Here is a 12407-nt window from a genome sequence, read left to right on the forward strand (position 1 = left end):
TTTAACCGCCTTAGGGGGTGATTTTCCAAAAATCCTTTCTTATTACAAGCTACCTATTGTGAAAATTTCAGGTTTATACAGGATGTTCCGTTTAAATCCCACATTAGAAGTATTGAAAGTTATAATAAAGATATTCATTTGAAAGCTGGTACTAAGTCACAGTCCGTTAAGTTTTGCTCAATGAAAATATTTTCAAGATGGCAGCACTTCCGGTTATACCTATCAACTTTCTTCTTTTAAATAGAAAGCTATGTGTTTCACTGCGTTTTTGGATTAGTTGAGTTATTTTAAGGAAGTTTTTATCAACTTTCCCTATACGATTTTTAATAAAAAAAATGCAGTTTTTATTTGATAATATAAAAACGGTACAAGCGCAGACGCCCAAATTCGACCAGTTAAAAGCCCTCCCAAGGAACTACAAGATGGACTATTCAGTCAAATGTCTACCGTAAACCGTTGACGCACGATCGCACTTGGAAGGTTTTTAAAACATTTCCCAATCTCAAAAACAACAGGATTTTTAGCACGGCTCAAGCTTAGAGCCAACTACTGGCCAAATTTCATAGAAAAATATTAACTCGAAGAGTTATTGCAGTTCGCAGAAGAACCGGACAGAAAGATCGCCGGACATCAAAAAATTTCACTTATTTTTTTCGGCGTAGAATCGATCAATACAAGTTTCATCTCGATCAGACTTCAAATGACCGAAAATGAGGTAATTTTAATTTTTTGGGGCTAGTGACATTTTTTAAGTATTTTTGCGCAAAACAACATTCAAGCATCGTTTGTAAATAAAAACTATTTTATATTTGAATAACATTTTCAATAAAAAGTCAACAAGGTAGAGAAAATTTCGGTCATTTAAGCAAGCTTCACTCGATGTAATTTCAACAAGTTGAAAAAGTAATGAATTTGGCCTAAACTGTTTTTAAAATTAGCTTTTTGGTCTTCTAAACTTCCAAATTAAATTAAAATTGATGTTATTTTGACTGTTTCGTTCGATTTAGCTAGTTTTTGAGCCAAATTTTCTTCAAAATAATATTAAAAACCCAAAAATATGTGCAAATATGGAAATATGATATTAATCGAACCTTCTCCAAACTTTTAGGGCGTTCATTTTTTTTGCCAAAACAGTCGACAATGTATTTTTGAGAGTTGTAGCTTATTGTTTTCAACAGGTTTTATATCTATATTTCGTAAAATTTCATTTATCATATCTGTTATTTGATCTGTTTTATTGTTAAAGCACGTCGTACTTATGACCCCTTTTTGAAATGATTTCATGACACATTTTGATCTCACTTACCCTTTTCACATTTTGCACTCAAAATTTTCACTAAAGTGAGTCTTTTGGAAAACATTTCGATTTAAAAATCTCTTTTTTGTCAAATTTATGTATCTGCAGCACATCGAGGCATTTTGACAAACTTTAAAATTGACAATTGAGACCACCATTGTTGCCACTGTTCTAAATAAAGTCACTGTAGTAGTAACCAGTAGGGGAGGTCACTCTCTGCATTAGTTACTAAAATATTATTATATTTTTGTCTTTTTAATTGTAAAAACGTCACACAAGATCAAGTTAGATACAACAGTTTTTCTTTCTATTTCTTTAATTGTAACAATGACAAACAAAGTCCTTTTTGATGGAATCAAAAAATGCCTAAAGTTTTATCTATTACATCATTATTTAGAAAAATTACAATATTCCTAGACTTTTCTGCTGTGTGTAGTTATTTATTGTACAATGTGTTCAAAAATGGTAGCTTATCAAGTCAGCTATGAAATTTGAACGTAATGTGCCGCTTAATTTAAATTGTAAATGCCGTCAAAGTGACAGATCCGTCAAAATAATGCAAAAAGGCTTCGAATCTAAAAACAAAAGAATTCACAACAACAAAAATCACTAAAATACAGAATATAAATCAAAGTAAATCCTACACTTTCAACAATTTTGTCGAAAAATTAAAAAATGTGAGTAAAAAGCTAATTCAAAGATTTGACAGAAATGACAGTACTCAGAAACTAGAATAGTCATTTGGACGAAGTGGCACATTGAATTTGAATTCCATAGGCTATTTGATGAACAACCATTTTATTTTTGGACACATTATATAAGGGTCTTACAATGTGATTAATCCGCGAAAAGGTTTAAACGCGAGAACGAAGTGTTTTATTCCCTATGTAAGAATTTCATCAGGTTTTAGCTGAACTATATCTTGTGTAAATTCCCATAATTTCTTAGGAAGGTCGGGATCTGCCACGGTTTTATAAGATGCAACTTTTTGGCAGTCTTCAAAATGTTCGCCACTGTATTTTTCAATTCGTTTTGTGACAGAACAGTAGATTGTTGTCTGAGCCCCTTCCTCACTTGTCTATAATTACAACATTACATTTTCTACAAAATACGTAGCTAAATTTACCTACCTTGAAAAATATATTGGTCAAAAACTGAAAAAGGAGTTTATAACCATTTTTTGCATGTCTGTAAAGTTCAGTTTTCACAGCGCCTGGATGCAGCGAATAAGTCGTAACTTCAGTTCCTTCCAATCTTCTTGCCAGTTCTTTTGTAAACAGAATATTGCATAACTTGGAGTAGTAGTATACGGTAACTATTCCTGGATATTTATCAACATTGCTGACATCAAAATTTTTGGCATACTTGGCCACCATAGATGACACATTGATCACACGACTTCCTTTCGTTTTCTTTAAAAGACCTTTAATTAACATAATGAAGTATTTATTATAAACAAAAATTAGAAAATAAACCTATAAGTAAATGAGTCAATAGAAAACTCGAAAAATAGTTAATCTGCATCAATAAAACATGTCCGTCTTTGCTCTTTTTATCACCGATCCCTCCAGCACCTGCGTTATTCACCAGAATATCTAAACGATCTTCTGTTTCATTAATTTCCTTAGCAAACTCTCGTACCGAATTAAACGAACTCATATTGATCAGTTTTACAACAACATTTTTGTTGCCAGTTTCTTCTATAACTTTATAACGGGCATCTTCTGCTCGTTTTTCATCGCGACAAGCTAAAATCACCCGTGCCCCCCTTTTGGCAAAATCTAACGCCGTCTCAAAACCAATACCTAGAATATAAAAATATACGTATAAATACCTAATTAAGTAATTAGAATAAAAAATCGAGAGAATTACCTGTGTTTGCACCAGTTATTATAGCAGTTTTGCCTACTAAGCATGTTTTGCTTCTGCACCATCCTGTAGTAAACTTGATGTAAATTTTTAAAATTACACCAAATATAAGAAGAAACACTATCACAAATATGTAGAACATTTTGTTCAAAAACAAAAATTGTCGGAAACATAACTTGGAAGTTATTGTATAATCATCTGATATGCTTGTTTTATCATTATCTTCACTTTTATCTTTGTTTATCGTCACAAATTTTTCATTTATTTGAAGTTTAGTATCGATAATTTAAACTAAAAAAGTATGCACATATTATTTATAAATAATGGTATACACACTGTACACGTACTTCAGTAAGCGCAGATATCGCCAATCGATTTTATTTTATTTATAAGTAGCTTCTTAAATATTATAATTTTTTTTTGGATAATAGTATGACATTTAAAAATTATTTCTCGTTGTCTTAATAATTAATAATATTAAATGCTCGTTGTATAATAGTAGTTCAATATACAAGTAAAGAAAAGTTACTCATTATTTGTACGTACAGGAACCACGAGCCAACTTTTCTTTACGTGTATAATACAACGTTTTCTCTTATAGGTACATCGAGAAATTATTGTTAAATTTTTTCACGGATAGAATTAAAAAATCACCAAATGGCCACTTTAATCTAACGAGTAAGATAAAAAAAATAACTAAATCATATAGTGGACCACAGTAGCCACTTGTAGAATAAAGGTGTACTACCTCTACTCGTGTCTATGTAATAAGCAACAATATTACACGTATTAATACCTGTAAGGGAAATACTATTTTTTAGTTTGAGTAAACCTTTTTCTCACATGTAAAATAATTTTAAAATAACATATTTGCCGTGGTTGACAATTTTGATAACCCACGGTTAACCAAGTCATAAACATGCGCCATTTTTTTATTTAATTTTTGGTCTTTCCTGAGCTGACCTAGAAATCAAGAAGAGCTCTAATTACTCGAATTGATTCATAATACTTTTCTCAAAGGCCCAGAGTACGGATTTTAAAAACTAAGGATATGAAACGACGTACAAATAAAACGACCCCGTCCTCGATAGTTCCGTTAATGTCGCCAGAGGCGTAGTTGTTCCATTACCGTCTAAGTTTTCAGAGCAATAAATTTATAAAAATAGTTGTAATTAAATAACGGTTAGCACAAGGCGAATAAAAACCATATAGGCAGATAGGGCATTAAATTCTCAATAATAGGAGATAAAGATAGTGCAATTATTGTTTCTTAAACTATATTTAAAAAAATTTCAAGGATTTACCAATTTGCACTCTGCCCCATATTTTTCAAAACCCTACGAATACGGTTACAGATACAAAAAAAATGTTCAGAGGAAAGTTCTAGAGAATTAAATTTCCTTTAAAAAAGTTCGCGAGACCGTATCTCTATCTTCAACCTTTTAGGCTCCAAAGTCATTCAAAGACGCTCAAGCGATGGATTTCCTTAATTTTGCAGTTGGTCAAATGTTGGAAAATGATATAATTATACCTAAACCGTTGAAGATAGACATATGCTGCCGCAAACTTTTTTGTAGAAAATTTAAATTTCTACAACTTTGTTCCTTTCATCTTTTTGTATCGTCAACCGTATTTGCTGCGTTTGCAAAAAATAAAGTGAAACGCAAATTGATAATTCTAAGCGATAATTTTTTGGGCATCGTTGCCTGTTTATTAAAACACTGCGAACACGGTTGAAGATACAAAAAACTGTAAAGAACGACGTTGTAGAGAATTAAAGTTGCTACAAAAAAGTCAGCGACACCATATTTCTATCTTCAACGGTTTGGATATAAATTCCATATTTGATTACCGGCAAAATGAAAGAAATCCGTCGCTTGAGAGTCTTTGAACGCCTTTAAAGCATAAACCGTTAAAGATAAAGATATGGTCTCCCCGACTTTTTTACAGGAAATTTAATTCTCTACAACTTTCTTCTAAACGTTTTTCCTGTATCTGTAACCGTATTCACAGCGTTTTGAAAAAGACGGGACGAAGCGCAAATTTTAAATTTTTAAATGTTGAGAATACAAAGCTTAAGATTTCTACATTTTTTTCTAAGTAATTAGTGAACTGATTGAAATTAAATTAATTTAAAACGATTTGACACCGAGACGGTATAACGCTGGAAGCGCCCTCATTTTACTCTGCCGTACTATTATTTGTTGGGTTCAGAAAATCCTTCGATTTTGTATCTCGTTCCGTCTCCTAAGTTATAGTTTTTTGTAGTGCAGAGTTAGTTGAATTTATGAATCTTTACTAGTGTAAATATAAAATTGTAATCATCATTGTAGTAATTGTAGTTGCAATTGTAGAAATTGTGAAAATAGTTTTGAAACCACATACAATTCTCCAAGCAGCAAAAATGTTTTAGAAAACTTGAGTGACTGTTATTTGAATCTTTGCAAAGGGGGAAAGTAGTGATACCTCGAAAAAAGAATTGGCAATAATAAATTAAATATTTACTGATAAAAATGAACTTAACATATTTCATCAGGCTTTAATGAGACAATCATTTCCGTAATGTTCCAAAATTTTGTCATTTCTTGGTTTTCTACAATTGCATATCTTTTAACCCTTTGGCAATCTATAAAGTTTTCACCATTACATTCTTCGATTCCTTTTGTCACAGAGCAATGGATTGGGGTTTGTGCTCCCTCCTCTGGTGTCTGTTAAAAATTCTAATTTTAATTAATAAAATTCGAGCATCAAATAATAATTTCCATTTTATGTTTTCAAATAATTCTCTACCTTAAAAAAGAAACGCTTGAACGACTGGGCCAGCAAATTTATGAATCTTGGTGTTTGTTTAAAAATTTCTGTATCCACTAACCCCGGATCTGCAGAATAAGCAGTGACTCCACTTTTATCTAGTCTTTTGGCTAACTCCAGTGTAAACAATATCATACAAAGTTTCGTGATACCATAATCGTTCAAAGTTCCTTCAACGTTATTAATTTTATCGACATTAAAACCGTGAGCAACTCTTGCCATTACCGATGTTAGATTAATTATGCGACTTGGTTTACTTTTCCTCATTAGATCTAAAAACCTTTAAATTATAAAATTAATCTTTGTAAAAACAACAACAAACCTGTTAGAAGAACAGTTAACAGAAAAGGTGAGAAATAATTGACTTGCATAACTAACAGATTACCATCGTTAGTTAAGGAATTTAGACCAACTTCAAGGATCGCTGCATTATTTACCAGAATGTTTAAACGCTCTTCAGATCTTTTTACATCTTCAACAAAGGCTCTAACTGAAGCGAAAGAACTCAAATCGATTAATTTCACAACTACATTTTCATTTCCAGTTTCATTAATTATTTTCCTGCATGCCTCTCTTGCCTTTTGTTCATTTCGGCAAGCTAAAATCACTCGAGCTCCTCTTTTTGCAAAATCCAATGCTATCTCGTAACCGATGCCTACCAAAGTAATTTTAAATAAATAGTAAGAAGTTAAGTAAAATATTTTACCTGTATTTGCTCCGGTTATAAGAGCTGTTTTTCCAACTAAACACGTCTGACTTTTACACCGGACAATCGTTAGTGTTAAGTAAATTTTAATAATTGTGCATAAAAATATAATTATAAAAATTATAAACAACATGTTCGTATCTCAGTATTGTTTACTGAACTCTTTTCAGTACAGTAAACATTAAACTACGAGCAATGACCCACAAATGTGATCCGGCTTCCATTTTCCCACACTTTCGCTGAATTTTTATAATAAACATTTGATAAGAAATCATTAACTCTTATTACCACACGTGCACAAACAGGTGTGGAACAACCTTTAATACTTTTTAATCTTTTTTTATTTTTATCTATTGTAAAAACAGTAGATTTCTTTATTAATTTGGCAATATTTTTCTTGGAAACATTATCGAATTGTCTACAAACAATATAAACATAATCTATCCCGGAACTTAAAGGTAATTAGATGTTCCTTCTTGTGTATGCAAGATATGAAGCCATGACGTTTTCTGTACCATGGAAAATTATTTAATGTAATATTATTTTGTACAAGTTTTGTGATTATTGACAGATCAGATCAATAGAAATAAAAAAATTGAAAAAAGCACTTAAAACGTGAGTTTTTGCAGCCCCAGTACCTACAATTATTTAATTGTTCTATTACGTAATGATAAAATAAAAATAGTAACTTACCGACAATCTAAGGCCATTGTTCTTTGAACATCAGTCATCATTATCTATCATACATGCAAGTATTGCAGAAAGAAAATGATTTAAATAATAAACTAAAACAAATTTCATTTTTTGAGAAAATTAATATAAAATAAGGAAATTTTGCGTGTCCTTTTTCACTCTTTCCTTGATTTTGTCCGATAGAATAACTACGATAGGCTATAAAAAGTATATCCTACATGAAACACTCACTTCATCTATGTTAACCAAAGTTGACATGACGATTTATTAAAGAATAAACAGAGTAACTCTAAAGTTTTCTATACTATTTACTATTTTTAAATTGTGACAGTGCACATTATTATACGGGTCAGTTAACAACGATTTGCCTCGATAACGAACACTTCTTCTACATTTTTGTAGGAACGGATTTTCTGTATAACGGACACGGACAAAAAAATCCCCAATTACCATAATATCATATAAATTTACCTCCAGAATAGAGGACACGGAGTGTTGGACGCTTCTGTCATTTCGCGATCAAAAGGTATGTGTATGGAACCACCGTATAGAGTATTCCATATGTTTATGTCAACGAAATGTTTGATGAATTGAAAAATTAGATGAAAAGATTGATGAAGACACTAGTGTTAAAGAGAAAACTTGCCCTAGCACCACAGTAAACTCATGCTGCTTGAATATTTTGAAGCTGAAGCTACTTTGTAAAAAACATTTTTGTTGAGGTATGAAATTTGAATACCTTTGGTAGACAGTTTATTGAATAATGCCTTCCTAATCCTGTAAATAGCACTTTATTTCAAATTTTGTGGTACTATGTTGAGTAATTAGCAAATCCTGTATACCTTCTGTGATGACTTTGTCACACTTTGTCCTATGTCACAGTCACACCCATTTGTTTATTAAAAAAAACAATTGTTTATACTAAAATCGCCCACATCCATTTAGTGGACACCTCGCCACAACGGACAATTAAAAATTCCTTATCAGTGTCCGTTGTTGAGAAGTTTTACTGTAAATGTAATGTAGTTTTTCGGCTTATATTAAACTTCTAGATCTTAATATTATTTGTTTACACACTTCTGACTGAATTTTTAATCATCATAGCATGAATAACAGAGGGAAGAAGCTCATCCCCACACGCAAACTCTCTTGAACTGGCCCATATAAAAAGTTTTAGCTTAATTTAGGGTATTTTTTATAATAATGCATAATATCTACATTTTTTTGGAGTAATTTTTAAACAAGAAAAGTATTGGTACACTGTTACAACTTCCTTCACTTGTACCAATTGCGAATCAATTTAAAATTTACGTTACAGACCATAAGCAGTATGAATGTGTCTTTTGGTATTTTTTTATTTTTTTGTACTTGCTAGGTAAACAGTATAAAAAATTGAGATTTGTTCAACTGTAAATTTTTGATCATAATGCTACAATTATTTTTACAATTTTGTGAATTACGAGATTCAATTGTTAATTAAGTTCATTTTAATTTTTCATATATGTAAACAACCCATGTATGAAACTATGTATTATTAACCTTTTTCCAAGCTGCAATGTAAAACAATATACTATTTAAAAAAATTACTGGTACCTGCTTAAAAATGAATTTCTATCAGATGCATAACTATTTAGTTCTAACTTTTAGGGAAAAAACATAATTAATTAGAGCAAAAATCTGATAGATAAGTCAAAATTACCTTTACCTACGTTAACGAATAGTAAGAGAATCTAAGCATTTAATTTTTAAATTAAAAATGTATAATAGTTATTTATGTAATAAGTTCGCAAAATAGAGTTTTAGCGGACAAATGGGATTAGGGACAAGACGACGAAGGAGATTAATGAAATGAGTCCGCTAAAACTATTTTGCGAAAATGTTGCATACAAACTTTTTGGTACCAGCTCTCTAAAACAACAATAAATTGTAAAATTCTATTTTTACATGTAGTAAAATATTGATAAAACAGCAATTTGGATGGAATATCGTTTTACGGAGTGAAAATTTTATGGTATGTCCATACATACTCAGATCAATTTGTGAAGCCGGGATGGCTATCGCTAGCTTATGCATTATTTCTTCCATCATATAATCGTGTCTTTTACTATAAATTACCATAAAAAATAATCAAATTTTACTTTGAATTAAATAAAATTGACATCAAATTTGACAGCTGTGTCATTCGTAGTGGACTGTATCCAAGGTAATGATACTCACAAAATTCATACTTTTTTATTCTGCAGTGCGGTGTAGAGTTTAGTTTAATCCCAAATAACTCGAAAACGGTACATTTTGGAGATATGAAGCAGAAGTACCTTTTTTCTTAAAAAATGATTGGGTTTTTGATTTTTGGTATCAAAAATATGTGTTAATAGGTCGAAAAATTTAGTTATCACCCAAACACTGGAAGGGCCCCCTTGTCACCGAAAATGTATATCTTTTACAAGATTTTCATTTACACCATAAGAAAGAGGGTCTTTGTGTCTCTTGACATGCAAAATTTTATAATAATCGCATAAACGATAACAAAATTATTTTCAAAAAACTATTTTTCCAGAGCAATTTTTTAAAAATTGTAATTTTTTATTTTTTAAGGTGGGTCAGTAAATACTATCCTATTTATTCTCATTTGTAGAGGGGTATTCGTGGTTAAAATTAGGCAACACATTTTTGAATCATCCGATATACTATTATATTTCCAATCCACTATCATCATAAGTGGTGTCGATCGATAGTCATAGCAACCGACAGATGTATTGAAACAAAAATAATTATTTTGTCGAATACTAAATAAATTAGAGTCCGCAAAGAGTTGCCATGACGACTTTAAGACCTGTCATTTAAAATGTCATTTTGCGGAGTCAAAACAGTTCCCAAAGTGACCATTTTAGGAAGCGTGTACCAAAAAAGATTTTATGTATAAATATTTACACTAACTTGAATATTAGATATTTCTTACAAATTTGTTTTTAGCTTTCGCTACCTTATAGTGTAAATTTAGAGTGTAAGACACTATGAAGATTTGTTTATACGCAATTAGTAGGTTCTTTTGCTTAATGACAAAATTTGGGATACCATTTAGCTATTTTAGCATGCACCTATTTAGTTTCAAGGCCTCTATGGACCGCCAAGTGCTTAAGCCACCACCGGTTTATAATAGGTACCGTAAATACGTTGAAAGGAAAGAATTACAATAGTGAAAGAATAAATTTAACTTGTTCTGCGAAATTTAGTAGGTTTATTAAGGCAAAGAAACACAAGTAAAAAACATGTAGTATTCCGAACTGTATTTATAAAATACACAATTGTTCCTACACTTATTTAATTATTTCTTCATCATATTGTTTACATTTTCCTGAATATTTTTCACTGCAAATGGCGCCTCACTCTGTGTTCTTAAATAATAATTTCCTCGAGCTGAAGTCGGAGCTGGATCTCCCATAGGAATTCCTTCTTCCTTACACTCTTCTTTGTGCAAGAAATTCTCAAACGAATCACAACGATATGCCATAAAAGGTACTTCAGCAGTCAAACTTTCGGCGAAATAGGCCCAACTTCGACCATGGCTACAAGCTTCAATCATCTGTAGCACACGCAATTAGCACACCCAGTGTAACTAAACTAAATTAAAAATTACTTCAAAAATGTTCTCGCATCCAGGCTGAGGCACACTTCCCCCATTTGGGTGGAAATCAGCATGTCCAATTGAACTACTCATCCCCAAATAACCTGCACAAGTATGGATAACATCCACAAAATCAGCATCCTCCTTATCAAGATGTCCTCCTTCGACTAGACCCATGTTGAACCCAGGCAATGCTGGGTCAAGACCTGTCACTCTACCAACCTTGCCTTTCACACCTCGAGCCCCAAACCCCGTGACATGAGCCCCTAAACTATGACCAACCAGATGAAAGTTTTTAGGGTCGGCACCAGAATCGACAAGTTTGTTAAGAAATTCGGAATAGAAATCGCCCACCGATTTGGTGGCCCTCATTGGAATTGGATAAAGAACATTGCTCGAGATTTCGCTCCAGTCCATTATAAACACATTCGCGTCGTATTTTTTCAAAAACCCGTCTTTAATTTTCACACAAGTGTCAGCAGAGCCGCTGGACATCCAGCCATGAGTCACAAACTTGCTCGGTTTACTTTTATCGAAGATTCCTTCAAGTTTTTCGAGGGAATCCTCAATTTTGGTGCCCTCAGGGTGTTGTCTAAATTAATGTTGTGAGACGAAAATTTGTAAAATGCACAGTACCTACCTGGTGTAAAGTGTAAATGTTACGACTTCTTTTGGTTCAGGAGGAAAAATAAACCTAGCATCATCTGAATCGTCAAAATAACCAATAATCAATTCGCCGTTTTCTTTTTGGCCTACGGGAATCCATTCAGTACCAAATCCCGGATACTTTTCCTGAAGAGCTTCCCTACTGTAATTTTGAGTCAGATTACCCACACCTGAAGGTCACCAAAATTAATTTTTGTATGATTCTTAAGCCAACTTACCCAAAAATGTAGCAATAAATAGAAAGAGGCACCACATTTTTATTAAAGTATAACCGGTTAATTACTACATTATTTTTATACCACAGGTGTAATTAAAAGGGTAGAGATTGCAGCGGAAATAATAATTACTTCCGTGTTTTAACACAATACTAATAAACGGTTTTGTTGGATTTATCTTCAAAGTGTCAATTAAAAACATACAAAATCGTCATAATTTATAAATATTTAAATCACATGGTGTGCTGATATGATAACCACCTTCATTTTAATGCATTTTATAATCAGGTTAAGAGATAATGAAGTATTTGGGACGTTTGTTGTATTATTTTGAGCTCTGGATAAAACAGATTATAAAACTGTAGGTAATACCATGCGATCATTTGAGTTTATAATTATTAATTAGGGTAGACGGTTTTGTGTCTTTGTGATTGAAAAACTAGTGCAAACTGAGGGAAAAAATGTATTCTCTGAATATTACCGTTCAACACATTATTATATGACTCTTTCAGCTTGATTCATTAT

At 31.9% G+C, this 12407-nt stretch overlaps 3 protein-coding genes across 4 annotated transcripts; all 3 read right to left on the bottom strand.

Moving 5' to 3' along the window:
• Positions 1–1518: 1518 nt before the first annotated feature.
• Positions 1519–5516, bottom strand: LOC135265399 (retinol dehydrogenase 11-like). Its single transcript, XM_064354860.1, has 4 exons — positions 3170–5516; positions 2773–3102; positions 2428–2720; positions 1519–2375 (listed from the first exon to the last, which is right to left on the bottom strand). The coding sequence occupies exons 1-4, from the start codon at positions 3306–3308 to the stop codon at positions 2181–2183; spliced, it is 957 nt and encodes a 318-aa protein (XP_064210930.1). The 5' UTR covers positions 3309–5516; the 3' UTR covers positions 1519–2180.
• Positions 5517–5654: 138 nt separating this feature from the next.
• Positions 5655–7026, bottom strand: LOC657996 (retinol dehydrogenase 12). Of its 2 annotated transcripts, none has more exons than XM_064354861.1 (4): positions 6684–7026; positions 6300–6632; positions 5957–6249; positions 5655–5886 (listed from the first exon to the last, which is right to left on the bottom strand). In XM_064354861.1, exons 1-4 carry the CDS (start codon positions 6814–6816, stop codon positions 5878–5880), a joined length of 768 nt encoding a protein of 255 aa, XP_064210931.1. In that variant the 5' UTR covers positions 6817–7026; the 3' UTR covers positions 5655–5877. The 2 variants fall into 2 exon arrangements, with proteins under 2 accessions (XP_064210931.1, XP_969508.3); XM_964415.4 differs by having other exon boundaries at positions 5655–5874; positions 6684–7018.
• A 3622-nt stretch (positions 7027–10648) lies between these two features.
• On the bottom strand, positions 10649–12111 carry LOC100142366 (pancreatic lipase-related protein 2-like). Its single transcript, XM_001807512.4, has 4 exons — positions 11886–12111; positions 11642–11837; positions 11014–11593; positions 10649–10959 (listed from the first exon to the last, which is right to left on the bottom strand). Exons 1-4 carry the CDS (start codon positions 11920–11922, stop codon positions 10702–10704), a joined length of 1071 nt encoding a protein of 356 aa, XP_001807564.1. The 5' UTR covers positions 11923–12111; the 3' UTR covers positions 10649–10701.
• Positions 12112–12407: the final 296 nt, after the last annotated feature.

This window comes from Tribolium castaneum, chromosome 2, assembly GCF_031307605.1.
Source record: "Tribolium castaneum strain GA2 chromosome 2, icTriCast1.1, whole genome shotgun sequence".
NCBI lineage: Eukaryota > Metazoa > Arthropoda > Insecta > Coleoptera > Tenebrionidae > Tribolium > Tribolium castaneum.